Source organism: Peromyscus maniculatus, chromosome 14 (genome assembly GCF_049852395.1).
Source record: "Peromyscus maniculatus bairdii isolate BWxNUB_F1_BW_parent chromosome 14, HU_Pman_BW_mat_3.1, whole genome shotgun sequence".
In the NCBI taxonomy this organism is placed as follows: domain Eukaryota; kingdom Metazoa; phylum Chordata; class Mammalia; order Rodentia; family Cricetidae; genus Peromyscus; species Peromyscus maniculatus.
Genome location: NC_134865.1, coordinates 55,633,417 through 55,658,748, shown reverse-complemented (window position 1 = coordinate 55,658,748; position 25,332 = coordinate 55,633,417). Strand labels below are relative to the sequence as shown.

The following is a 25,332-nucleotide window of genomic DNA, read 5'->3' as shown; positions in this document are numbered from 1 at the left end:
CCCCAGCATATCCTTTGCTAAATCTTAGACTTGGTTCTGATTCTTCTGTCCAAGCAAAACCCAAGAATTTATGGAGCCCTTGCTGTATGTGTGCCCAGATGTGGGGATATATATAACAGGCCTCCCATCTGGAACAACAAATGGTCATTGTCTTAGTTAGGGTTTCTATTGCTGTGAAGAGACACCATGACCACGACAACTCTTATAGAGGAAAACATTTAATTGGGGGCTGGCTTACAGTTTCAGAGGTTTAGCCCATTATCATTGTGGCGAGAAGCATGGCAGCATGCAGACACACATGGTGCTGGAAAAGGAGCTGAGAGTTCTACATCTTTATCTGCAGGCAGCAGGAGGATATACTGTGTTTCACACTAGACATAGCTGGAGCATAGGAGACCTCAAGACCTGCCCCCACAGTGACACACTTCCTCTAACAAGGCCACACCTACTCCAACAAAGCCACACCTCCTAGTAACGCCACTTCCTATGGGCCAAGCATTCAAACACATGAGTCTATGGGGGCCGTTCCTATTCAAACCACCACAGTCATTGTCCTTGGAGCACTTCTAGGATAATTGAGGAATAAGATGGATGCTTGAAACCTGGCAAGAGAAAGAGGTGACATGGAATCCCGTCAAGGGTGGCCTCCCGTATTCACCAGGCCACTTTCCTGGGGCTGACGAGTCACGTGCTGACTTTGTCTGAGCCCCTATGATTTCCCTCACATTTCTGTCATCATTATATAGGATGTTCAGGATTTGAGGAATTCTGCAGGCTGAGCAGCCTTGGTGACAACAGTAGCTATCGCTGGCATATCTCGAGTGTCACAGACACAGCGCTCAGCCTGCTATGCCTGGCTCATTCACCCGTTACAATCACCCTCCAAGGTGGCTGCTCTCTTGCCCAGAAGCACATGAAGATGACATTCCTCTGGATATGGCACGAAATGTAGATTCAGGAGTTTATCTCTGTTTCCTGAGAAAGCTTGCTTATTTAGGCCTTGGATTTTTCTTCCTGTTTCATTAGAGATGAAATGATTTTGCATGTAGGAGGGGAAAGAGGGGAAAGACATGATGGGAAATCTATTAGGTACCTGGCAGTTTTCACACATCATCTCAAGTAACGCTCACAAGTCCAAGTGGCATGTGCTAGAATTCTCATTTTACGGAGGAGGAAATGGGGAGGTCAGAGAGGCTTGAGTAACTTGTTTCAATGTACCCAGCGAGTTGGAAAGCTGAGGTGAGGATGGCTTGGACACCATTCGGCTCTGTCAGGACACTGGAATCCCAAGTGAGGGGTCCCAGGCCCAGGCTCCTGGATCTTTCTCATGGACCTACTGATGATGTCCTTTTTCATCTGTCAGCTAGCTGTCAAGTACACCTCATTACACAGTGGGTTTTCAGAAGCGAGGACTGCATTAACAGGCCACATCTTTGTTAGCTTATGCTCCCTATTAGCTTGTGTCTTAGTCAGGTTTCTATTGCTGTGTTAAAACACCATGCCAAAAAGAACTTGGGGATGAGGTGGTTTATCTCATCTTACATTTTTAGTTAAAGTTCCATTGCTGAGGGAAGTCAGGGCAGGAATTCAGGCAGGGCAGGACCCCGGAGGCAGGAACTGAAGCAGAGGCCGTGGAGGGGTGGCTTGCTCCTCATGTCCTGCTTAGCCCTGCTTTTTTTCATAACACCCAGGACCACCAGCCCAGGTGTGGCACTGCCCACAGTGATCTAGGCCCTCCAATTATTGATTGATTATCAGTTAGGAAATAGACCAAAGGCTTGCCCACAGGCCAATCTGGTGGAGGCATTTTCTCAATTGAGATTCCTTCTTCTAAAAGGACTCTAGCTTGGGTCAAGTTGACCTAAAAACTAGCCAGCATAGTTTGCTTTCTGTTGCTGTGGTAAAACACCGACTGAAACCAACTTGGGGAATAAAGGTTTTATTTTAGCTTGCAAACTAGAGACAATCATTGAGAATTGATGCCAAGCAAGAACTCATGTGAACACTTGAAGCAGAAACTGAAGTAGAGGCTATGGAGGGATGCTGCTTACCGGCTTGTACCCTCTGACTTGCTCAGCTACCTTTCTTAGACAATCCATGCATTCCTGCCTTGGGAAGGCACTGCCCACAGTGGACTGGGCTCTTCTACAGCAATTAACCATCAAGAAAATGCCTACAGATATGCCCACAGGTCAATTTCATGGAGGCAGTTCCTCAACTAAGGATCCCTCTTTTCAAGATGTATCAAGTTGATAACCAAGATTAGCCATCAAAGACTGCCATAAACAGAATTCTAGACGGAGCGGCTGGAGCAACAGAAATTGAATTCTCACGATGCTAGACATAGAGGTCCAAGACCAAGGTGACAGCAGAGTTAGTGTCCTGTTAGGGCATTATCTGTGGCATATGCCAGCCACCCTCTTGCTCTGTTCTCACACAACCTTCCCTCTATGTGTGCAGGCAGAGAGAACGAGAACTCTCTGATATCTTATCCCTACTTCCATCATGATGGCCCCATCCTCACAACTTTACCAAACCTATTTACTTTCCAAAGACTCCATCTCCAAATAACATCACATTGGACATAGGGCTTCAATATAAGATCTGGGGGGATGTGGGGATACACTTTGATCCACATCAGACACATTTATTTCTTAAAGCTCTGTGATAACTTTTGCTATTTGTGATGGTTTTATGGACCTTGCCCTTCACATTACAGAGTCTCAATGGGTCTGTAATCTCTAAGCAAGTTTTAGTATAGTTTTTTTGTTGTTTTTTTTTTTTTGTTTGTTTGTTTTTCGAGACAGGGTTTCTCTGTGTAGCTTTGCGCCTTTCCTGGAACTCGCTTGGTAGCCCAGGCTGGCCTCGAACTCACAGAGATCCGCCTGGCTCTGCCTCCCGAGTGCTGGGATTAAAGGCGTGCGCCACCACCGCCCGGCTTAGTATAGTTTTTAAAAAAAGCCAAACATTACACAATTTTGTGATTTTCCTGAACCTTTTTCTTTTTACTTTGTATCTCACCATTTCCTTAGCTTAAAAAAAAACTTACTCTTTTCATTTAAAAATAATGAAATGTGAAAAATTTAGAATGCATCTTTGGCTGTCATTTTCTTTCAATGCCCATCCCATATCAGATGTTCCTGAACAATATGTATGCATCTGTCTCATTCTCTTCTTCTGGCCACCACTGGCTCTGTCCTGTGTCACTACAATGCCTATTCCTCTATTCCCCTGCCTTCATCTGTTCTCCACAGAGCAGCCCGAGTGGTCTTTTAAAGGGACAAAGTAGATCATAGCTCACACGTGCACAATCTGTGCTTCTCACACAAGGCTCTCATGTTGGCTTCTTAGAGTGTGGTCAGCAGCATCAGCACCATCTGGGACCATGGTGGCCAGTCATCTAGACCCCCAGGAAACTCTTGGTCAGAGGCAAACCTTGAAGATTGGCCATCTTACTGGAGAACTCATAAGAAGTTTTCAGGCCCTTCCCTAGATCCATGAACTCCATCCAACTTGAATTTTAATGGACTCTCAATGTGACTTTCATCTCATTTTATTTTTGTGCAGGGGAGTCAGAGGGTAATTTGTGGGAGTGAGTTCTCTTTTTCCACCATGTGGGTCCTAGGGCTCACATTCAGATTTCAGGTTTGGCAGATACCTTTACCTACTGAACCTTTTTGGCAATCTTCCCAAATGATTTTCATAGCAAAGTTTAGGAAGCCCTACCTTTTAAAAATAGTGGTGTGTGTGTGTATGTGTGTGTGTATGTATATATACATACACACACACATACACACACACACACACACACACACACACACACACACACACACACACACACACATATATCTTGCCTATGTATACTGCCAGATTCTTGGACTTGAGTTTCCTGAAGGCATGGTTGTATGTTGTGGTAAGGTGTATTTGGTGGGCTACCCAAGGACACACAGCCTGGGTTCAGTGCCAAGTTCATCGTTAACTTTTGCCTTGGATAAACTGCTTTGCCTTCTTATGCCTCGAGTACCATTGACATGAAAGCACAGCATCGATGATGCTATCTTCTGGCTACGATGAAGATGTAGTGAGTCAAGTCATTAGAGAGTGCAGTGTCCGCAGAAAGTGTCTGTGGCATCAGCGATAAAAGCTGCCACGTGTCCCACGAGAGTCATGTGTGCTAGTTTAGATCTGAAATGTTCCTCCAAGGCTCGTGTGTTGAAAGCCTAGTCCTCGGCCCACAGGGCTATTGAGGATGATCAAATCTTTGGAACGGGGATGGACATAGCGGGAGGAAGCTAGGTCATTGTGTGTGGGGGGTGTGACTTTAAAGGGGACATTGCGGCCCTTGCTGCTTCCTGTCTCTCTCACTTGGCTTCCTGATTGCCAGGGGTTGAATAGGTTTTCTCTGTCCCATGATGAACTGTGCTACTGCAGGCCTAACAACTGACTAGTGAGACCTGGAATCCTCCGGCTCTGCCTCTCAGTACCAGGATTGCAGGTTCATGCTGACACACCCAGCTTTTTTACCTGAACTCTGGGGTCCCCAAGCATGTGCAGTGACCGCTTTACCCACCATGCCACCTCCCTAGCCTCCGCCTGGTGTTTTGAGAGAGGATCTCTCGCTAGCCTGGAACTCTTGGATTAGGGCTAGGCTGTCTGGCCAGCATTCCCCAGGGATCTACCGGTGTTTGTCTCGCCAGTGCTGAGATTAGAAGCGTGCACCTCCACACCGGGCTTTGTCATGTGGGTTCTGGGAATCAGAAGTCAGGTCCTCATGCTTGTACAAGAGGTCCTCATGTTCATTGACTGAACTCTTTTCCTTAATACTCTTTCTGTCCCATACAGCAAACCTTTCTAGCTCCCGTCACCTGCCTCCTGCCCTCGCCTCTGGGTGTGTCCTTCTGCTTGGGCCATCATGCCTGGGCTTTGCTGTTTTGTCGTCTTCTAGTCTCTTGGTCTTTTCCTAATCCTTAGGTCTGAAACACAAGGCCCAGCCATTTCTTTTTTCTTTAATCTATTCTTAGTCTGTCGGGCACAGAAAATGTGAGTCCTTTTGCGGACTGGGTTCAGAGGTGGTGAGGATGGGGAGATCACCCTGGCCTGGCACATTGTCCCTCCACAAAGCCAGCCTCTGTGAATATGTGTCTAGCCTCTCATTGTTTACTATCTGCTTGGTGACAATCTCATGTGCCAGGTGCCAGGAACACAGGGAAGAAAGGGAGTGCTCCTGCCCTCAGGGAGCTCCTGGCTAATTGGGAAAGAGACGCAGACATGAAAGGATGAAAGCCGGCATCCCTTTGGGTTGGGATAAACTCCCTCTCCTGTCTTTTCTTCTGTACTATTCTAATCCTCAAGTAATAGACGGAAAAGGACATGAAATAGTCCTCTAACACATTGCCTGCTCTAGACAGGTGTCGGCAGTCGTTCCGAGGGACTCCCCCCTACCCCCCTGCACTGTGTGCCGAGGCCTTCTCAGAGATGCCGGCCCTCCAAACCTGCCTTTAACTCCTTAGCCCCTCGTGTCTGGCTTCCCTGTGGCGTGTGCTGCCTTCCGGCTCACTTTGTCTCATGTTGTCCTTGACGATACAGAGTGCGGCAATTTATCAGGCTCATCCATAAACTTGAAGACTTATTAAATCAGCCCTGGGCCTTCCCTTCTCCAGACAGACTAATCTCAGGGCTACAACTGTTCTACATTGCTGTCCCCTGTCCAGCCTTACCCGCCATTCACATTGTTCCCAGCACTTGGAGGCCAAATGGCGGGGGAAGAGGACTCTTGATGGTAAAGGTCATGTGGGGAGTGGACCTTGGTGTCCGTCTCCCCGAGGGGCTCCTGGATCCTCTATGTCTTTCTGCATCCAGGGTGAAAGGCATTGTTTGCCTTTTTCCCGGAAGCCCAGAAGCAGGGGCTCATGGCTAGGAGGTGGCCACACACCAGCTTGAATGGAATCCCAACACTTTTATTCCTTGGATCTGCGGGATTTATTTTTTCATCAATTCTAGGGAAGCAGTGAAAAAGGTGTCAGGCCTTGAGGATAATTTATATGAGTAAACACGCAAGGAGTCGGGTGAGCGCAAGCATGAGAATTAAGGCCATTTATCGAGGCTTTGATGCTCTGCTTGCCCTCTGGTCCAGCCTTCCCCACAGTCTTGATCACACCACTTTTAACCCTCTCCTGGCCCTGTTCCACGTCGGGCTGCTTCCATCTCTGCCCGCTGCCTTCCCTTCCCTGTTCGCTGCCTGCTCCCCTGCCCCTCCCACAGCCCTCATTAAAGGCTGGGAGAAGGTAGTGGATGTGGCCTCCAGCTGAGGCCTGCTCACTGATTCTGAAGGGAAGGCACATTTGGTTGATGCTCTCCCTCCTCACCCTCCCGGGCTCCAAAAGCAGCTTCCTCCAGCCTTTCCTGTCCACTGTGTTTTCTACGGGCAGCCTGGGGGCAGCCTTTCCGCACGCCCTCTTTCCCCGCTCCCCCTTTCTTTACTTTGTCTTCTAAAGATGCGCCTGCACAGCCAAGTGGTACCCGGCTAAGATGCTTTACACTTGAGAGATGAAGTAATAACAGGTGGCAAGAGCAGAGGCTGCTGGAGCCCAGGATTCCAGTTGCCATGGAAACATGTCAGACCTGTAGAGGGACACAGGAACTGTCAGCCATGGAGGGTGGTGGGGGAACAAGGGAGAGGGGTTAGGAGAGGCACATCTCTTCCTGGAGGGCTCTGCTTGTGGCTCCCCATTTCTTTTCAGGTGCTATACACCCCCAAGCAAGCAGGCTCTGGACAAACGGCCGCAGGACAGGGGCTGGAGCTCAAGCCAGCTAGTGGACATTGAGCATGGCCTCCTGCTTGTGCACACCAGGTCCTGGCAGGCAGCCTGAGCATCTGCTCAGAATGGGAGGCCATGCCTTTGTGCACATGCCAGGAGAGGCATCAACTTCTGGCCTGCTTCCTCTTTCCCCAGGACACCTGGGATATGGTTCTCATCTCTCCAGAGCTCAGGAGAGGGGTTACCGATGGTGGCCAGACTGTCCCACCAGTCCTTCTGTCCGTGAAAGACAGGTACATTGCAGCAGAGATGGTATTAACACGAGGGAAAGACAGGCCTGTCATGGACTTGGGGCTTTATTTTCCATAGCTATAAGACATAATCTAGTCATTAGGTCCCTTAGCATACGCATGTCCCCTAGCCTGCCTGCTCTTACTCCTCTGAGTGTGGTAGCTAGACTCTTTGAACCAGTGAAATAGCACGTGTTGGACATGTAGGATAGACACCTGTTCCTTTTCATTTTGCTGGTTTGAGTTATCTGAATACCCCCCTCTTACTTCTGTTACTTCCCCCTGCATTTCTTCATGAACTTTGCTCCTGACCTCTATTTGTTTTTTCCTATTGAGGTTTTCTTGTGTCGGCTCCCCCAGGTAAACCCCCAAACTGTCAAGGCTGGCTTGCTTGCCCTGGCAGTTTACTTGCATCCCTTCTATGATCTCAGTCATGGACATCAGTCAACAGTGAAGCAAAGCCATCGCCGTGGACACTGCCATCAAGACACCACTGGGGGCTTTGTCCTCGGCATTGTCTTATTCTACAAAGCGAGACTCAATTTCCCATAGGCAGAAGCAGAGACTCCATTTAAATCCCACGAACAAGGTCTGGGCCAGCCCCCTATTTCTAGTAAAATCCTTTTTATGATGATCTCATGTACCGGTGCCTGGAGATTTCTCATGGCAGGTCAGACCATAGGCCAATGTAGCCATAGTGTGAGCTATGACTTTACACCCTTTAAGAGCCTCTGGAGTTTGCCGGAGAAGTGTTTTCACAGAGTTCACCTTGGATGGATTACTGTGGCAGAGACATTAAGTTGAAGTTCAAAAGGAAATTTCTGCTTTTATCAGACCAATCAAAATAATTTTTTATTGCCTCAAGCTTTATAATTAATATATTGGGTGAATCAAATAGACTCTAAAGAGATTTATGAACTGCTTGCTATACAAGGTATGGCCAGAAAGCGTTTGCTTCCAGACCTCCTAGGAGACTGAGAAGTGTGAATTTCTGGGGATGTAGACAACTGCGGATGAAGCCCAACTCGTTTTTTGCAACTGAGATCTGGAGCCAATATTGTAATCTTTTTGGATTTTGGTTGCCTCACCCTTCAAACAACTCCTCCCTCACACAGGTTCTGGAGGAACCAAGGCAATTATGTGTCTGGCCTCTTAGCAGAAGCCCCACCATAGTTGTGTGGTAGTTACCCAATCCTCATCCTTCTCAGCCAGCCATGGAGCCACAGAGAGGCTAAGTGGGTAGACAGGACCTAGTATCACTTCTCAGGAGGTAATGAATTATGGTTTTGTGCTTTTTGGAGTGGTTGTGTTAGCCAGACTTTCATCAATCTGATAAATACCCCAGAGAAACAATTCAAAGGAGGAAAGATTTATTTTGGTTCCAAGTTTCAGAGGTTTCAATCCACACCTGCCCAGTTCTGGATTTTCGGGGTTACAATGAACCTCCAGCTACCTACTCTTGCATACTTGGGAGTGTGTTGTGAGTCCATCTGTTTGAACATGGACCATCTCTTTGAAGAGTCAAGAAAAAAAAAAACAAGAGCAAGAAAAGATTGCTCTGCCAGAGGGAAAGCCGATACCATGCTCTGGATTCTTGAAGAAGGTCCCAGGTGCATCGTGGGATACCTGTTTATATCTTTGTCACCTTTTCATCCCACAAATTGTTGGTAACCATTTCCAGTATGTAAGTCATGCAGGTGGTCCTGTGGTAAGCCTATTTGAAGGAATGTATGAGGCAGGTGTGCACATTTATCAAGAGATGTAATAGTGATACCAACACAGTGCCCTCCCCAAGGCATGGTCATTGCTGGCTGGGAATAGGGAGGGTTCATGGAAGTATCTGTGCTCTCCAACCAATCTTGAATATCCAAAAGCGAAAGAGAACCAGTGCACATGCTCTTAGCCCGTACCTTGTCATTGTACTGAGATGGAAGGAGGCTTTGATCCTGTCCCTCCAAGGAGAGAGTAGAACCTCAACCAAAGTTAAAGCATGGCTTTTACCGTCCCCTCGCTCCTCCCTCCCCACCTCATGGTGTTCTACCACTGAGCTATGCCTCTCTTCCTCACTGTCACTTTCTAAAGTGGACCATTGCTAAACAACAACACACCCCTCACCTCCCTTGTCACAATCGTACGTACCTGAGTCTACCTTCCCCACTCCCTTATACAGACATTTTGTCTTCCTGTATATGTAGGGACACTGCTCTGACACCCTGACACCAGAAACTTCTTTAAAACTAAGATCCCCGTGCATTCCAGACAAGCACTCTACTAATGAGCTATATAACCAGCCCTCCTCTGACTATTTTATTTTAAATTTTGAGACAGGGTTCCATGAGCTGCCCAGGTTGGCCTTTAACTCCCCTTGGCAAGCCTTGAACTTCTGATCCTCCAGCCCCAGCCTCCTAAGTAACTGGGAATACAGGCCTGAACTATCAGGTCTGACTTGGAGCTCTTGATTATACCTATTTAGTGAATAATGTAAAGAAGAGTCTGGAAGTTATTCCATCTATTTGGTGAATAATGTAAAGGACAGTCTGGAAGTTATTATTCTCTATATTTTCCCTCTTCATCTTTATAGATCATCAGGGGATGCAGTCAACTGAAGGCATTCAGATTTTTTTGGTGGCAGAAGTATTTTGAGAGTGGGGAAGACACCTGATATTGCAGGAAGTCTGTGTGTGCATAGAAGAAAGTCAGACTGGGACCCTGAGACCTTGGCATGGCGTATATGGGATTCTTTTTCTGTATGTGGAGAGTTAACTCAGATGTGGTTATCACTGCACACTTTATATCTAATTCACCCAATCATGAAACTTTGCTTCTAAATTGAATATTTTCCCACCTCTAGTTTATATTTACCACTTAATAGACTTCAGTGGATCTTTTGAATAGGAAACCTTATGTTTACTTGCTTCTTAAACATGCTTAGATTTTCTCCAGAAAGTACTGAAAATGAGGAAGAGGGCAATTGAAAAAGGCAGAAAGGGCAGAGACTGGTATTTCTCCTTGGGCAAAGCACATTTCATAGGCAGAGTAAAATTTTGGCAGATGCACAGGCCTTGGGAGAGGATTTGGAAAGCCACTCTACTTGCTCTGCGGATGTCTTTGAGATCCAATGGCTACGGAAGGAGAGCCCAACCTCAGAAGACCACAGAGGGTGGCCCGTTCCTCTGCCTCTCCCAAAGAGCCAACACTTTCCTTGCAGAGGATTGTCTCCCTTCTTGAAGATGGAAATCAATGACTTAGAAACCGATTAAACAATTCAAATAGCAACTGATAAATGGATTAACCCTCTGTAATGTAATTCTGCTAGCTTTTGTCTTCCGCCTTCCCCAGGTAAGTTTTCTATTCCTGGAGGCAAAGTGAGGCAGGGAGGAAGCAAAGGCCAGAGGGAATCATATTAAAGGGGGTGAATCCGTTTATCACTTACTGTCTGCCTGGTATTTCTGCTCACATATCTGCTTCCTCTTCACAGATTTATACCCTATGGGACCCTGATTAGTGTTAGCCGGTGAATAATGAAAGATAGCCTCAGACATGGAGGATGCTAAGGAGGAAGATACCCTAGTGGTTAAGGCTGATTCCACAAACAGAGAGACTCTTCTTTTTAGTGGCAATCAGGGGGTGTGAATATCACTAAGAAACGTCTACAATGGGATGAGAGAAATAAGAAAATGGAAGCATTCTCCCATGCAAGGAACCTGTTCTAGGCCTTTCAACCAGCCCCTAGTAACTGGGAATGACTTTGGGCCTCAAAGGCATGGGTATTGTCACCGGGCTCTGTTTTCGAGGTCACACCTGAAGAATACGTTTGTTTTGACATTCAGCAGGGATAGGTTATGGAGTTATGGTGTTCATTACTTGTGAAGATCTTAGGTCTACACATATGCTTGCTCCCCCATCATTCTGTCCATCTCGGACATGAGACTGAGCTAAGTGTCCAGTCAACCTGTGTCCACTTCTAATTCCAGGCATTGGGGTTCTTCAGATGGACTTAGCCTACTTGCTTTCCATGATCATTGAGTCTAAAACCTGAGAGTTGAGGCTAAGAACAGACATTTGTGTACACTCCAAGATGTTTATCAAGAGTTCTCAAGAGCCTCTCCAGTATGCCGTCAAAAGTGACTAGTCACAGATACTGAATAAGTGTATCTCTGTCAAAGGCTAGGCCAAAGCATTGGCTGTCCTCTTCCTCTAGGCATCACTGTTTACAATTTCCATCTGATGTTTTGGAGTCTGTGCAGGATTAACAGAGGTTGACTTGACGAATAACGCATGCTATTTCTGAGTAGTTTATTAATTTAGAGATGGAATCAGAGGGGCCAATGAGGTTTCTATAAAAAACATTGAACTGGGAAAACTTGCAAAGATGAGATTCTGAATGATTTGCAAGATGGGTATCATTGGACCCAGAAGGATTAAAAAAAAAAAAAGCAGCTATAACAAACTCTTCCATTCTAAGCTTTCTATTCTTCCTGGAAGACACTCTGCTACACTCCAGAAGAAGAAGGGGCAGCATCTAAGTCTAAAATTGGAATTCTTTCTCAATGTTTCCACAGCCCAGAAAGGACCAGATGGGACCGTCATTCCCAACAACTACTGTGACTTCTGCTTGGGGGGCTCCAACATGAACAAGAAGAGTGGGAGGCCTGAAGAGCTGGTGTCCTGTGCAGACTGTGGACGCTCTGGTGAGTGTGGCCCCTTCCTGTACTGTGTGCCGTAGACCTCCTCTATCTGGATTGCTCTGCCATCTCCCCGTGGCTGGGCTGGGAGAGGAGGGTGGAGAAGTAATGGTGGCGTCGGTGACTTTGAGGGGAAAGGGATTTGCAGGTCATGTTCATGTCTTTCCTCTTTGGGTCTTAAAGGACCAGAACCCATTCTCTGGGTCCCAGGGGAAAGGACAAGGAGAAGGTCTGGCCTATCCATGAGGTGGACATTACTTTGTATGTGTAGTTGCGGTCCAAAGTACAGTAGAGCAGAGATACCTGGAGATCCCAGGCAACATGCTAGCCTGTGCTGGAAGATGAACATGTAACAAAAATTGTGTTTGTTCTGTGGAAATACCTGGGGCAACCCCAGAGTATGGAAACACAAGTATTAGGGAAGCAGCCACATCCTGATCTGTGGGGCTTGGAGATTCCTGGGCTCCTTTATAGCAGCATAAACCTACCAGCACCATTGGCCACTCATCCCATATTTCCATGGGAAACATGACAGAGCTCCCTACACATGAGGGCAAGCGTCCTTGAGACCAACCCGCACATTCTTTTCATCTTCAATGTATCCAAACACTAAAGCATTAAAAAGAGACTTTTGGTTTTGTTCCTTCATTCTTAAAATGAGTTCAATAGAGTCTTGGCTATGAATTGGTTTTTCAATTGTAGATAAATCATTGTTTTTGCCTGATCATGGTTAGTTGGTGCCACCTTACCCCTTAATTTTCTATGTCATAAGTAGCCCAAAGCACAAGGTAGGGAGGAGAGATGATTTCAGATGCCATCTTCAGTTTCATCAGTGGCTCGCTACAGGCGAGACTTTGGTTGGGTGGTTGGGTCTAGCATGAGAGGTCATTTCATCTTCTACCTTTTGAATGCAGCATTGTTTTCAGCCCCAGTCCCAAGAGAAGGACTGAGGTGACCTTGTCTTGGTCTTCTGCAATGATTCGGTTCTCCCTCCCGGGTCCTAAGCCTTGCCTTTAGCGCTATGTGTTTGGAAGCTAAGGTTGTTTAGGGCTCTAGACAGCCTTGAGCGATAAACCAATAATTGGACACAACTTAGTGTCCATTGCATAAGACCCTTTACATTTAGTTCTCAAGGACCCTACCAGGGAGTTCCTTTCATGCAACTCTGTCGATTCATTCATGGTTCAAACGTGATATGTAACATTGAACTTTTTGCTTAGAAGAAACGACCCTTATAGTAGATGGTGCTGGTTTTTAGATGTTTTTAAAAAAGAAAATTAAACAAATGAACTTCAACCCAGTGCTTTTTATTTGTTTTAAGGTCAGGCACTCAGACAATGTCTCTTCTCTCAGAAGCAAGGCCACTTGGTAGAGTGGTGTGCTAGGCAGGCTATTGTGGATTACTGCACTTCAACCGATCCATGGGCATCAGAAGTAGGATTTTTTTTTTTTTTTTTTTTTTTTTTTCTGCATGGAGCTTCTCTTTCGCTCACCGTTTCTTGCCTTGGTTCTGTCTGACATGTACTTCATGTGTCAAGTTACAGCGCCATAGGTATTCTCACTGTAACTGCTGGGAACTAATTTGGGGTCCTTTATTAACACCTGACTCTAATGTTCCTGAAATAGTTAATATACAGGTGGCATTAACCCCTGAGTTGGGCTGCTAAGTCAGATGCGTGACTATATCTCTGGGGCCTCCCCAGGGTCCTTCCAGAGAAGAATATGAGTTGGAATAGTGGCTATTCCCTGCTCATCTACCCACTGCCTCTGTTTCCCGGAAGAAAGTGCCCTGTCCAACTCTGGCATGGAAGGGACCATCACTATGGTATTGGGTGCCAATAGAGTATGAAACAATTGAAGCCTGAGTTACAGGTCTTAGGATACTCTATTCATGGGGCTTTTTAAAGGCCTGTTTTCACCTTTGGCTATGTCTTGAGTTGGAGTTGACAGGGTGAACGTTCTGGAGTAGCTGAGACCTTGGTGTGCTTAGCAGCTGCAGTGTGTGAGATTACAAGCAGTGGTCAAGTGGGAAGCTCTTCCGGACTAACACTTAGATTCTCCACTGTTCTTTGCTTTCAGTCCAAATGAACTACACGGCATGAGGGTGGGATTGAAAGAGCTGTCAAAGAAGGGGATTAGAGGTGGGGAAAAATAAAAATAAAACGGACGGAGGCTTAACCACCTTGAATGGGTTATCTGGCAGTAATGCCTTGGTAAAGCTGACTGTAAAGTGACGGACGAACATTGTTCAAAGAAACGTCAACTGAAACTACAAAGAAATACCAACAAGGCTTTAAAACCACCAAGCGAAAGCATTGTGTGGGGGCAGGGTCGGGTGAGCGTGTGCCTCTGTGTGAGCGGACCAAAGGAGATATCGTGTGTGTATCTCTTGCTGTCAGAAGCTGTGGACACGTGTATCATGGTAGGGATGGGGCCTTTTCTGGGAAGTGGAATCTTCCTGGAAATGTGTGCTTTGTCCCAAATCCCAGTTACCAGGTGATATACCTAACCTGTTAGTCCCTTTTGGTGTAACAGTGGCTTATTACCTTGCCGTTAGGAATAACACTGTAATGATGTAATAAGAATATTAATAATGCTGTCTGTTGCTTAACCCATGTGCTGATATATTCATCATACATGTCAGCTCATTTGGGAGGAGAAGGCAGGAAGGAGAAGGAGGCAGCGGCCGCAGCACGTACCACGGAGGACTTATTCGGTTCCACGTCAGAAAGTGACACCTCAACTTTCTACGGCTTTGATGAGGACGATTTGGAAGAGCCTCGCTCCTGTCGAGGACGCCGCAGTGGCCGGGGTTCACCCACAGCAGATAAAAAGGGCAGCTGCTGAGCCCATGGGACAGACTGTCTGGCCAATTAGCCACCCCCTCTGACTCTGGGCACTGTTCTAGTTCTGATATATATTTTTAAATGAAAGACGACTTGGGCTTTTCCCGTTATTCTTGCTTTTTTTTTCTCCTACCTTCCACAGTCCCTTCCCCTCCTGGCATCCTTCTATTTTGGGTACAACAGAAGCACAAACTACTGAAAACAAATCAACAAAAGAGCAGAATAAGAGTCCTCCTGGGAGAGATGGCACCATGGTGGGCTATTTATTTTCCCTAGAAATAGGAAGTTAGGTGGATTTTCTTTCTGCTGGGGGAGGGCATCTTTTTGATGTGAGTAGAGTTGATTTCCCCAGTTTTCAAGAGAAGAGGAACATGAGGTTTGGAAACAAAGAACAAATAACATTAATAATTATTATTTATATATGCTAGCTATTATTACATTCAGATGAGGGGAGAGGAGAAGAGAGAGAGAGAGAGAGAGAGAGAGAGAGAGAGAGAGAGAGAGAGAGAGAGAGAGAGAGAGGAGAGAATGGATGAATCAAGGAAATGGAAGTAATATCCTGTTTAGAGGCAAGCCATGGGGTGTGTGTGTGTGGAGAATTTCCTCAATGGGAGTCGGTGGCTCCGCAGAGCAGACCCCTCCATGACCTTTACATCTTTCTGCTTGTGAGAAAATGGCAGCCATCCCAGAGAAGCCTGGGGCCACTCACATTTGGCCTCCCTCCAGCTCTGGCCCTGAACTACAGTGGCCGCTTCCCTTGGCTCCTCTCTTCCTTTCCTGGTTGCTGGGTTTCCCTCACCTTCGTCTTGGCAAAGAGGAGCGTCCATCTGAACACAGGCATGGAATGTCAGCAAGTCACGGGCTCAGCCCTGGCAGAGCCACTGAGGTGGCGTTCCTGGAAGGAAGAGCGATACTACACAATGTATCTCCCTCCCTTCACCCCTGCGTAAAACCATGTAGCCACCCACTGGAGGATGACGTCTTCCGTATTTCTTCTACTTTTTATAGTGCCTGCCCAGGCACTTTGTTTTATCTTTCCAATAGCATTTCCTGAAATAAACCAAAGCGACACTTGGTCCGAGGCCTCAGGGATAAGGAAGACTGTCCACCTCATTGGCAGTCTCTGAGAACAGCGGGGAGGCCCTGCTCAAACAGGTACGTCCTGGCTGAGTTGTTTCTCAATGAGTGCAAAACCATCATTGCTTTTTTTATTTTTTCCCTCCTCTTTTTTCCCTCTCTACTTCTTTCCTTTAGTTCCTCCAAGCTTGCTCTTTTGTGTTTCCGGGTTCCCCTTTGGTGGTATGGGGTTGGTGAATGGAGAGTCTGGCCTGTGTGTGCATGCTGGGCCTAGGTGCTGGGCTGATACTGGCTTGGGTGTAGGGGAGGGGCTTGGTATAATGAATGGCAAGCTTCTGGCTTCTGGCTTTGGCTTTTGGCTTCAACTGCAAGAGAAAGTGGCTGGGGAAATGCTTGGCTGACTTTTCCCTTGGTTAAATGTGGAAGTGAAGTCTGTTGGCTTGGGTAGGAATAAAGAGGCAGAGAACAGTGTACTGCATGTCTAGGGTGGAACTCTGGGCTCTGGGAACCTGTTTCGTGGCCAAGGGACCGAGTCTAAATTAAGGATCTCTGGGCCAGCAAGATGGCTTATTGGGCAAGGGTGCTTGCAGCTACGCCTGACAACCTGAGTTTGATCTGTGGGATCCACATGGTGGAAGGAGAAAACTGACTCTTGGAAGCTGTCTTCTGACATCTCCATGTGCACCCTGGCATGTGTGAGCATACAAAGACACATTGGAGTATACATGAGCACATGCACACACACACACACACAGACCAAACCAACCAACCTAGCAAACAAACAATAACCAAATTAAAGACCTCTGATTAAGTATGACACTCAACCCGACTGTTTTGAAGATTCTGAATTCCCAGGAAATATGGCCAGGGTATGGGGCTTCCATGAGCACACATTTCGAGGTCCTTTCGGTTGCCTAGTCAACTGGCTACTTGTGAGTATCAGAGGAGATCTGCTTCAACAGACCAGATTTGGAATATCTCCCTGAACTAGACCACTCCTAAAATAACAAGGAATTCAGCAAAAATAAAGGCATGCAGACAAAACTACTAACGGCCCCTTTGAGTTTTCCTAAGAGCCTGAGATAGAGGGACTTCTCTTCTGTTTCAGATGGATATAAGCTTCTCTGAATGTTCTCAGTTTTGAGAGACCAGAAGTGATACTGCCACCCACATGGGGGATATTCTGCCTAATCTGTATCCTAGGGAATGGACCATAGACCTCCATGTGGTTGTATTCCTGCATGCTCACATGCATTGGTTCCAGTAGGTCTCTGCTCTTGCTGCCACTATGCACCTCTGGACTTTCTTCTTTTGATTCGGATACTGGATTCATAGCCTCATGACTTTCACTGATGAAATGTGAAATTCCAAGTCAATAAAAAATATATTCAGTCTACACAATCATTTAACTCTTGTCTAATTGGTCGTGGTCCTGAAATTATCAGGGATAGTAGACTTTGAAGTTGGGATATTTTAAAATGCATTTATTTAAAACAAATTATTAAAAACAAATAAAAGCCACTTGACTTAGGAGTCTAGCCTGTGCATCTAATAAGGAACCCATAGTTTAGAGTGATTTTTGCTTGTCCGGTTTACTTCACTAGTTTCTCCAGTCAGGCATGGCAGCTGCTGTCCTCTTCCACTGCTATAGCCAATGTGAGCACAGCAGCGCTGCCGCACATTGCTTGAGCATCACCTCTCATTCTCCATATAGCACCAGCATCTACAAACAGACGCAGAATTCATATTCCTTAATGAAAACTTTAAGAGGCATTGGAAGGAACCTGGAAGATGATCAGATCCCCATCTTGCACCTTTCAGTTAAGGGAAGGTCAGCCTGGACAGATTAAATGAGCTCAGTTTGAGTGATTGGAAGAGAGTCGCTTTAGAGGGCAGTGTCCTAAAGCAGAGGGACTGTGCTTTAGAGAGAAAGCATGGGAGGTGGCAGCTGGCTGTCCTGGATCCTGGAAAACTTGATGGCGCTGATATTAGGTCCCTATCCCCCTTCTGCAGAGAACAGAGTGAACATGTGCATGCTGGGCATTATTTGAACAGTTCACTTGACTTCCATCATGATACACCAAGAAAAATTCTTATATTACCCCAGCTTATGGGTGAAGAAGCTGAGACCGAGTAATGAGGTTAAGTGCACCTAGGCCCCGCACATAGTGAGGAACCAGGTTTTGACCCCCAGCAGCCTGATTCTAGGGCCCATCTGCTGGCTCTGCCTGTGCTGTCTCTCAAATGGGCCTTAGTTAAGGAACATGGATCATACATTGTACATCTCATTCAGTTCCAGTTGAGGTAAAGAATACCTGCAATGAATGTATCTTTAAAAGCCAACCTTCTGAAAAGCTATTTCAACCACTAAGAATAAGCAATTAGATTTCATTGGAAAGAATTCTAATTCTGATCAAGGTTTGTACAGAATATTGTAGGAAACTCACCCTCTGTAATCTTTAGACAAGACTCTGGATGCCTCATAGGGACAAAAAGCCCTCTTTTTTTGTGATCTCAGGTATCACAGGAGTTGTATGAGCTACTAGAAGGTTTTGGTTAAGTATCACTATGAACATTTTGCATCAAAAAGGAAATCACAATCATCTACGAAATGACATGACCAGAATGCTTCAGAAATGTCACCTAAGTTTTTCTCAGTACCAGCCCCAGCATGGGGGAGAACTTTCTGTCACATTCCCATCCTCTGGGGAACTGCTGGTGTAAAGGTAACTGCTGGTGTAACAGGTGGCCATCTGATGTTGGTTCCAACCCCAACCTAAGGCATCATTTTCTGTTCTGGAGACAATGAGGAGACCAGAGAGTAAGATCACTCCAGCATGGGGAATGAGGAACATGCATTTAATTTTTTTAAAGGTACTTTCAAGTCAGCAGCCCAATTGATTGCTGGTATTTTAGAGAGAGGGATTTAATAAAAAATAGGATGCTCACATCAGCAGCATCCCGTTAAGTTTTCCTGCCTGCTTAGTCTCTCTATGCACCTAATGGGCTGAAGCTTGATATTGCCTTTATACAGCACTTGAGGGAACTTGAGATCATTACTTGGGGAGAGAACTAAAGGCTGTTTCGAGGTGCCTACTTCATGGTGGAATAAAATTAATTAATTTTATTCCAATATGCCTCCTGTTACAGCTGATGAATATGATCTCAAACATGTACTTAGAGTTTGAGCAGACTCATGAATTAGGAATTTTTCCACAGGGGATTTTGTTTAGCCTTTGGAAGTGAAGTTGCTTATGTTGTGAGTTTTCTGAGTGAGGCATGTTTGATCTAGTGAGTAGAAACCTAGTGAGCAGATACGAAAGAGTTCCAATTTCTGGACTCCACTCCCTGGGTGCATCTGTTGCTGTGAGCACCACCTTAGTTTTCTCTGTGTCCAGAATGTGGACATGTCTTTCTTTTTACCATAATCCGTGGCCAACATTATTGATTATAACCCTGAAAATAACCTTGTGGCGTGGTATAGATGTCTTTGATCTCCATTTGTCTTGTGAAGAAATTGAGGTTCGGTCAGCTGAGGTGATTGGTTTAAAATTCCAAGGTCAGTAAGTTCTGGGTGTCTGGGTCTACTCATTTTTCACATTTCAGTCTCAGTCCACGCTGACTTCCTCACAGGTCTCATTTTTGAAGGTATCTTGACTAGAATTATTAAAGGACTTTATATCTTCTTTGGGTTGAGAAGAGTATTCAATGGAAAACAGACATGAAACAACAAAGCCAAGCCGTTAGACAGCGGAACAGTGCCGAGTAGCAGCGATGTCCCAAGTTCCCACGAACTTTCTGAAAGGACTAAGCCTGGACTTCCTGTGTGGTCAGGGTTTGGGTGGTGTGGTGGAGTGGTGAGGTATCAGGGAGGAAACACTTGGAACTCCATTTTGATCATGTGTCCAAGAGCCTGGAACATTAGAACACTGAATCAGATGACAGTGGCGTGCTCAATAAGAATGATTTCTGACCATGTATTCAAAATAACAATCAAGGAAAAACCATTCTCCTCGATTGATTTCCAGAATGACTAAACTGAGAGAGGATCCTCTTTATAGGAGATTTATTAGCTGGGGCTTGAGAGACAGAGGACCAAAGAACCCACCCCAAACCAAATCCACCCAAACAACCAAACCAAACCAAACCAAACCAAACCAAACCTAACCAAACCTACACAAAACACACTAGACATAATTGTAATCCCAGTACTAGGGTAGCAGAAGGAGGAGCAAAGATAGGCAGATCCTTCAGGCTGGCTGACTATCAAGCCCAGTGTACTAGGTAAGTTGTAGGCTAGTCCCAAATAAAAGCATGGTCACTCCCTTAGCAATGACTCCTGAGACTGTCCTATGACTCGCACAGCACATGCAAATGCACATACACACACATGCCCTCCCACCCCCCACATCCACACGGAAGAAGTCATTAGTTAAAAATAAAACAAAAACAAAAAACCCTCCAGTAGGTTCAAAACCACAGTAAGTTTTAAAAAAAATTCAATGCTGGCTTTCAACCAATGAAGAAAATTAAAAACAACAACAAACCTCAATAATTTCACACTTAAAATTTCAAAAACTTCCAAGATACCAATTAGAAAAAATCCCATATACCCTTTACCCAGATTTTCCAAATAACTACAGTATACCAATCACAATCAAAAATTCATTTTGGGGCTGGGTGGTGGCACACGCCTTTAATCCCAGCACTTGGGAGGCAGAGGCAGGCAGATCTCTGTGAGTTCGAGGCCAGCCTGGGCTACAGAGTGAGATCCAGGAAAGGCGCCAAAGCTACACAGAGAAACCCTGTCTCAATTTTTTTTTTTTTTTTTTTTTTTTTTTTTTTTTTTTTTTTTTTTTTTGGCACAACACTACAAGCTTCAGACCTAATTCAAATTCTGCCTATTGTCTTGGTAACGCCATTTTTCTGATCCAGGATCACACATCCAATCCAGTTGGCCTGTCCTTCCAAAGTTCTTTAACCTGGATTAATGAGTTCCAGTGTCTGCCTTGGGTTTTCAATTTCTTGATGCTTTTGTAAGTGTTGGCTAATTGTTTTATAGCCATCCCCTTTGGGTTCCTGTGATGTTTTCTGAAGATGTAAACAAGGCTATGCATTCTCAGCAAGGATGTCGTAAAAGGAGGGTGCATCCTTCCCAGTGCTTTGTTTTCAAGGAGGCACATGATTGGCTTAGCTCTTGGCTGGGGAGGAAGACATTTGACCTATCAGCTGAGGTTTCCAGCTAGTATGTTCCTAGATCTTGGCTGATAAAGCCTTTCCTCAGCTCTGCCCTTCTTCTTTTGGAGTCTAGGAACTGAGGAGCATGTAATGTAGCACACATTTGACTACTCAAAATGAAGTTAAGCACAGGACTAGTGGATTTGTTGGCCAATGGAGTTACTTGCAATCTAGTTGGGGAGATTAAGAGCAGATATTCACAAATGCTCAATATGTAAGGGCTGTCATCCGGGGCGGGGGTGGTGGTGGCATGTGATGTCTTTTGCTGTGGCTCACAGTAGTCAGGGAGATTTTCTGAGAGGGAGCCTTCCAAATGAACACGCTCCAGATGGACTGCTGTTCTTGCTGCAGGTTTGCTGTCAGAGAGAATGGAGGTAGAGCTGAATCAAAAGCAAAGCTGGAAATCACTTGATTCCATGAAAAATGGCCAAAATAATGTGAAAGAATTTAAGTGTTGTGCTATAAGATGCTCTTCTTACCAGTAGTTTTTCCCTTCCAAAGATGTGTTCCTGAGGGCAAGGGTGACAACATTCATGCCTGTTGGATAATACCCAATACCACCACCACATAATTACTTACAAAATTAAGTGAGAACTCAACAATGCTCCTGAGCTAATTAGTGGAAATATTCTAAAATCTTGTTCTATACACATTGACTGCTTAACTAATATTTCTGATGCAACAGTGGAGAAGCTGTCACTGGAAGCAACACCCATTGGTCAAGACAAAGAGGGAAGATGAGAGTCAAGGGGTAGTGAAGCAGTGAAGAGGGATATGGGAGAGAAAATGAGGATGTGAAAGATGAAGGTGGTGGAGAGCCATCCACGTGGGGGATGATGGAAAGCTAAGCTTCTTTAGAGGGGTTAAGAGTAGGGGACCAAGAATAGTGAAGCATTTTCTGTGGCCTGTAGTTGACTCAGCCAGAATAAATGGGAGAAAAATGTACGTCAAGATTGTAAACTCAAAAACTAACTAGCTTTTTTCTAGGTGGGTTAAACGGAACAAAAGAAGCGCGCGTGTGTGTGTGTGTGTGTGTGTGTGTGTGTGTGTGTGTGTGTGTGTGTGTGTTGGTGGTGGATAGATGAATGGTAGAAACTCAAAGGGCCTGATTACAGTTATAAACTCTGACAAAGTGACAGGAGCCATCTGACCACAGGAGTCAGCATTGTGGGAGGGACAAAAATACTCTTGCAGAGGATACAATCATGACCAATATTCGGCGAGCAGGCAATCTGAGGAAAGTCAAAAGAAAGGTCACCATGGCTTCTATTTCCAGTGAAAGAGCTGGAGTCAGGTGAGAAACAGGAAAGAAGAGAGGAGCTAGTGAGGGGACACCAAATCAGCAGCTCAGAGGTGTGTGGCCGTGGAGTAGAATCATGTAGATGGAGAGGAACAGGAGCAGATGTAGATGGAAGGTTTGGTGGGCCTGGCAATGTGGAGTTCCTCAGGCTTCCTTTGAAAACAAAAGTAGATGGATGGAGTTAGTTCTGGAAATGTGTTTCCTCATGGCCTGGGTACTTGGCCAGGGGATGATGTCTTGGGTTGACCAGAAGGAGCAGCATGGCAGGAAGAGGAGTTTGAGCTTGGACGAGGTGGAGATGTTTGTTTGGATTTAAACTTTCTGCTTTGGTCTTTGTACAATGAAGTCCCTTATTCCCTCCACACAGAGCTCAGAGCTGCATGGGCTGTCTCTAGTGGGGTTCCATCTCTGTTCTCACGGACATTTCTAAGGGGAAATGTGAGCACACTTGCCTGTCGTTGCCTGTTCCTCACATAGACTGCCTCATGCTAAAGGCCAAAAATAACTTTGTGGGCTTCATTTCCTCCAGAAGCAAAACCTATACCTGGTTAGCATCTCTCCCCCCTGTTTAGAAGTACCACCAGTATCCAAAGCTGACACCTGGCAACACTGGACCAGTAGAGGACTGGAGTGCATCCTGTGGCTTGGTTTCTCTTTGAATAATTCTGACACCCTTTATCATTTAGTCAGGGTTAGAGGTGAAGAAGTATGTGTGTGTATAAAGTCATGTTCTTTTGGTCATGGGCCAGATGGGACAGTGGCTGGGTTTTTCAGTGGCTGTTTTTATACCTCAGAAGGACTCATTTCCACATAGGTGATCGGAAGGTATGATTTCATAAGGGTCTTTTCTGGATTGTTTTAAGTTTGAAAATATTTGGTTTGTTTGGTTTCCAGGTAGAGATCTTTGTTTTTTTCTTGGTGCACATCCAGTTTTATCTTCTGTATTCTGTCTCCTGGGCCATTCCGTGGTTACCCTGCCCTGAAGCCGGCTGATTTCACATTGCTGATGTTTGAGGCACCAGAGAGCCAAGCCTGGTTTTCATTGCCCAAAGCTGTGGCTTCCTTAGCTCCATCATTAATTAGTGATTTTCTTTCTTTTTTACTTTTCAACTCATTCCATACACCCCATCCTCATCCTTAATTTTCATCTTTCTTTCTTAGGTAAATTTAGGTAATAAATTTCTTTCTTGTCCCATGCTGTTGTTTTTTTATCTCTCATTGCCTTTTCCTCTGCAGTCTACTCTGTGACCCAGGAACTGTGCATCCCTCAAGCAAGCCATTCCTGAAGAAGGTGAAGAGAATCCAGACGATGAGTCTCTCCTCTGCCTCTCCATCTCTCGTCCAGTCCTTCCTGAGCATGAATTTCAGCTAATGCCAGAACCTGCAGGGATTGGATGGAAAAGCAAGCTTCCAGCATCTCTCAGCTCAGCTCAGCCAAGTTTCTGAAATGGCTCAAGTTTGTGCAATAAGAAGATTTTATTTTTTTCCTTTTAATATTCTTCATTGCCTTTGCTCGAAATGTCTGTGAGAAAATACCCAGCTCGGAGTGGAATTTGCTTGCAATAGAAACAACAACATAAACTGACAAAGACAAAAAAAAAAGTGAACTATTTTATTTATTTCAATATTTAAAAGAAAAAAAAGGTGCTGACATTGCACGGTATTTTTGTTGAAAGTACCTTCTACTCCAAAAGTTTAGAAAAAAGCAATTTTGTGAAGACCTGAAATCAAAAGAGTGCTTACTGTAAAATAAAGGCATCGTATTGACTCTAAGGGAAAATACCCCACATTTTTAATAAGGAAATAAAGATCAACTCTGCTCTCTCAGGCTTTTAAGAAAGCCACGTGTATGTGCTTTAGGTTTTTTCTGTTGTTATTAATTTCTGCTAGTTGGATGTGGTAAGTGAGGAGTGGTCAGTTTGTCCAGAGTCCACTGGAAAGTGTTGTTGATCTTAAGAAATTATGTATTAGACTTTGACTAAAATAAATTAGCCCCAAGCCAGCAGGTGTCTACTCTCTACCCTCCCTCACCTCAGATGAGCCCCATTGATCTGAATGTAAAGCTACAGCCTGTCCATCTCATCTCATGAGGCCTGCTCTAGGAAGGGGTTCTACCCGCTGATTGAATGCATTGCTGCAAAGTTTAGCAGATCCAAACCGAAATGATGTTGTTCAGAACAGTTCAATGGAGAGAAACAGAAGAGCCAAAAGTAAGCAGAGGATGAAGTGACATTAGTTCAGTCCCCTGACAACTCCTCAAAGGAGTTGGCCAGGGAAGCCCTACTGAGTGGACTCAAGGGGCCTGAGAGCCTAGAGTGCCTCTGAAGACAAGGGAGTTGGCTGGAGGATAGGAACCTGAAACTCGGTCATTTGTGGGGAGAAGTAGGAAGGAGAGTGTTCTGTGTGCGTCCTTTATGGCTGTTACAGCCAATGAAATAGAATTCGGCATTGTATGTTTGACCCAGCCCAGGAAGTCAGCTGACTGACTGCGCCACTGGGTTCTACCTCTTGGCTTCCACTTAGCTTGTCTTTTACATGTCCAGAGCAGAGTCATGGATGACAAATACGCAATTTAAGGCTGGACATTCTTGTCAGCAAACGTGCTTGAGCCACAGTATTACTGAAATGTCCCCAGCCCGAGAACAAATCTCACCTGCCTTTGAAAAGGAAGGATAGGCAGGCAGACTTTCCCTTAGATACCTCAGGTTTCCCACTCAAGAGAAGGGAGATGTCATCAAGAGTGTGTTTCTATCATTTTCTGATAGAAAATGTCCCTTGTCAAAAATGTTAATCATAGTAATGATCTGTTCTCCAGTCCACACTCACAAATTATGATACATGTAGAATTATGACAAAGTTTTGCATAATGTAGGGTTTCTGTGAAGTCTGTGTAAGTTTCTGTCAAATAAAAGACTGTTTCCAATGGTTTTATAACATCTGTAAGATTTGCTTATCAACCTCAACCTGCAGGAGTGAGTCTTACAACGTGGTGTGAGGACTCCTGCAAAGACTCAGCTCTCTTGCATGCCCAAGATTTGTTTTATTTAGAAGCGCATTGTGGGACAAACAGCAGTTGTCACTGGCTTGAATGCCACCTAGGGGCATCACACATGAGCAATACCTGGTATTGATGCTACC

General features: G+C 45.3%; 1 protein-coding gene across 5 annotated transcripts in view; it reads left to right on the top strand.

Moving 5' to 3' along the window:
• Dpf3 (double PHD fingers 3) overlaps window positions 1-25,332 on the top strand; it is a 292,453-nt gene that overhangs the window by 218,739 nt on the left and 48,382 nt on the right. For 3 of the 5 annotated variants that reach the window (XM_015991899.3, XM_042260868.2, XM_076551003.1), the window contains exon 8: window positions 11,611-11,739. In XM_015991899.3, coding sequence (XP_015847385.1) covers window positions 11,611-11,739 — 129 coding nt within the window. Of the gene's footprint in view, window positions 1-11,610; window positions 11,740-14,377; window positions 14,690-23,430; window positions 25,136-25,332 lie in introns of those variants that run through there. The other 2 variants (XM_076551005.1, XM_076551004.1) reach the window with 2 other exon arrangements.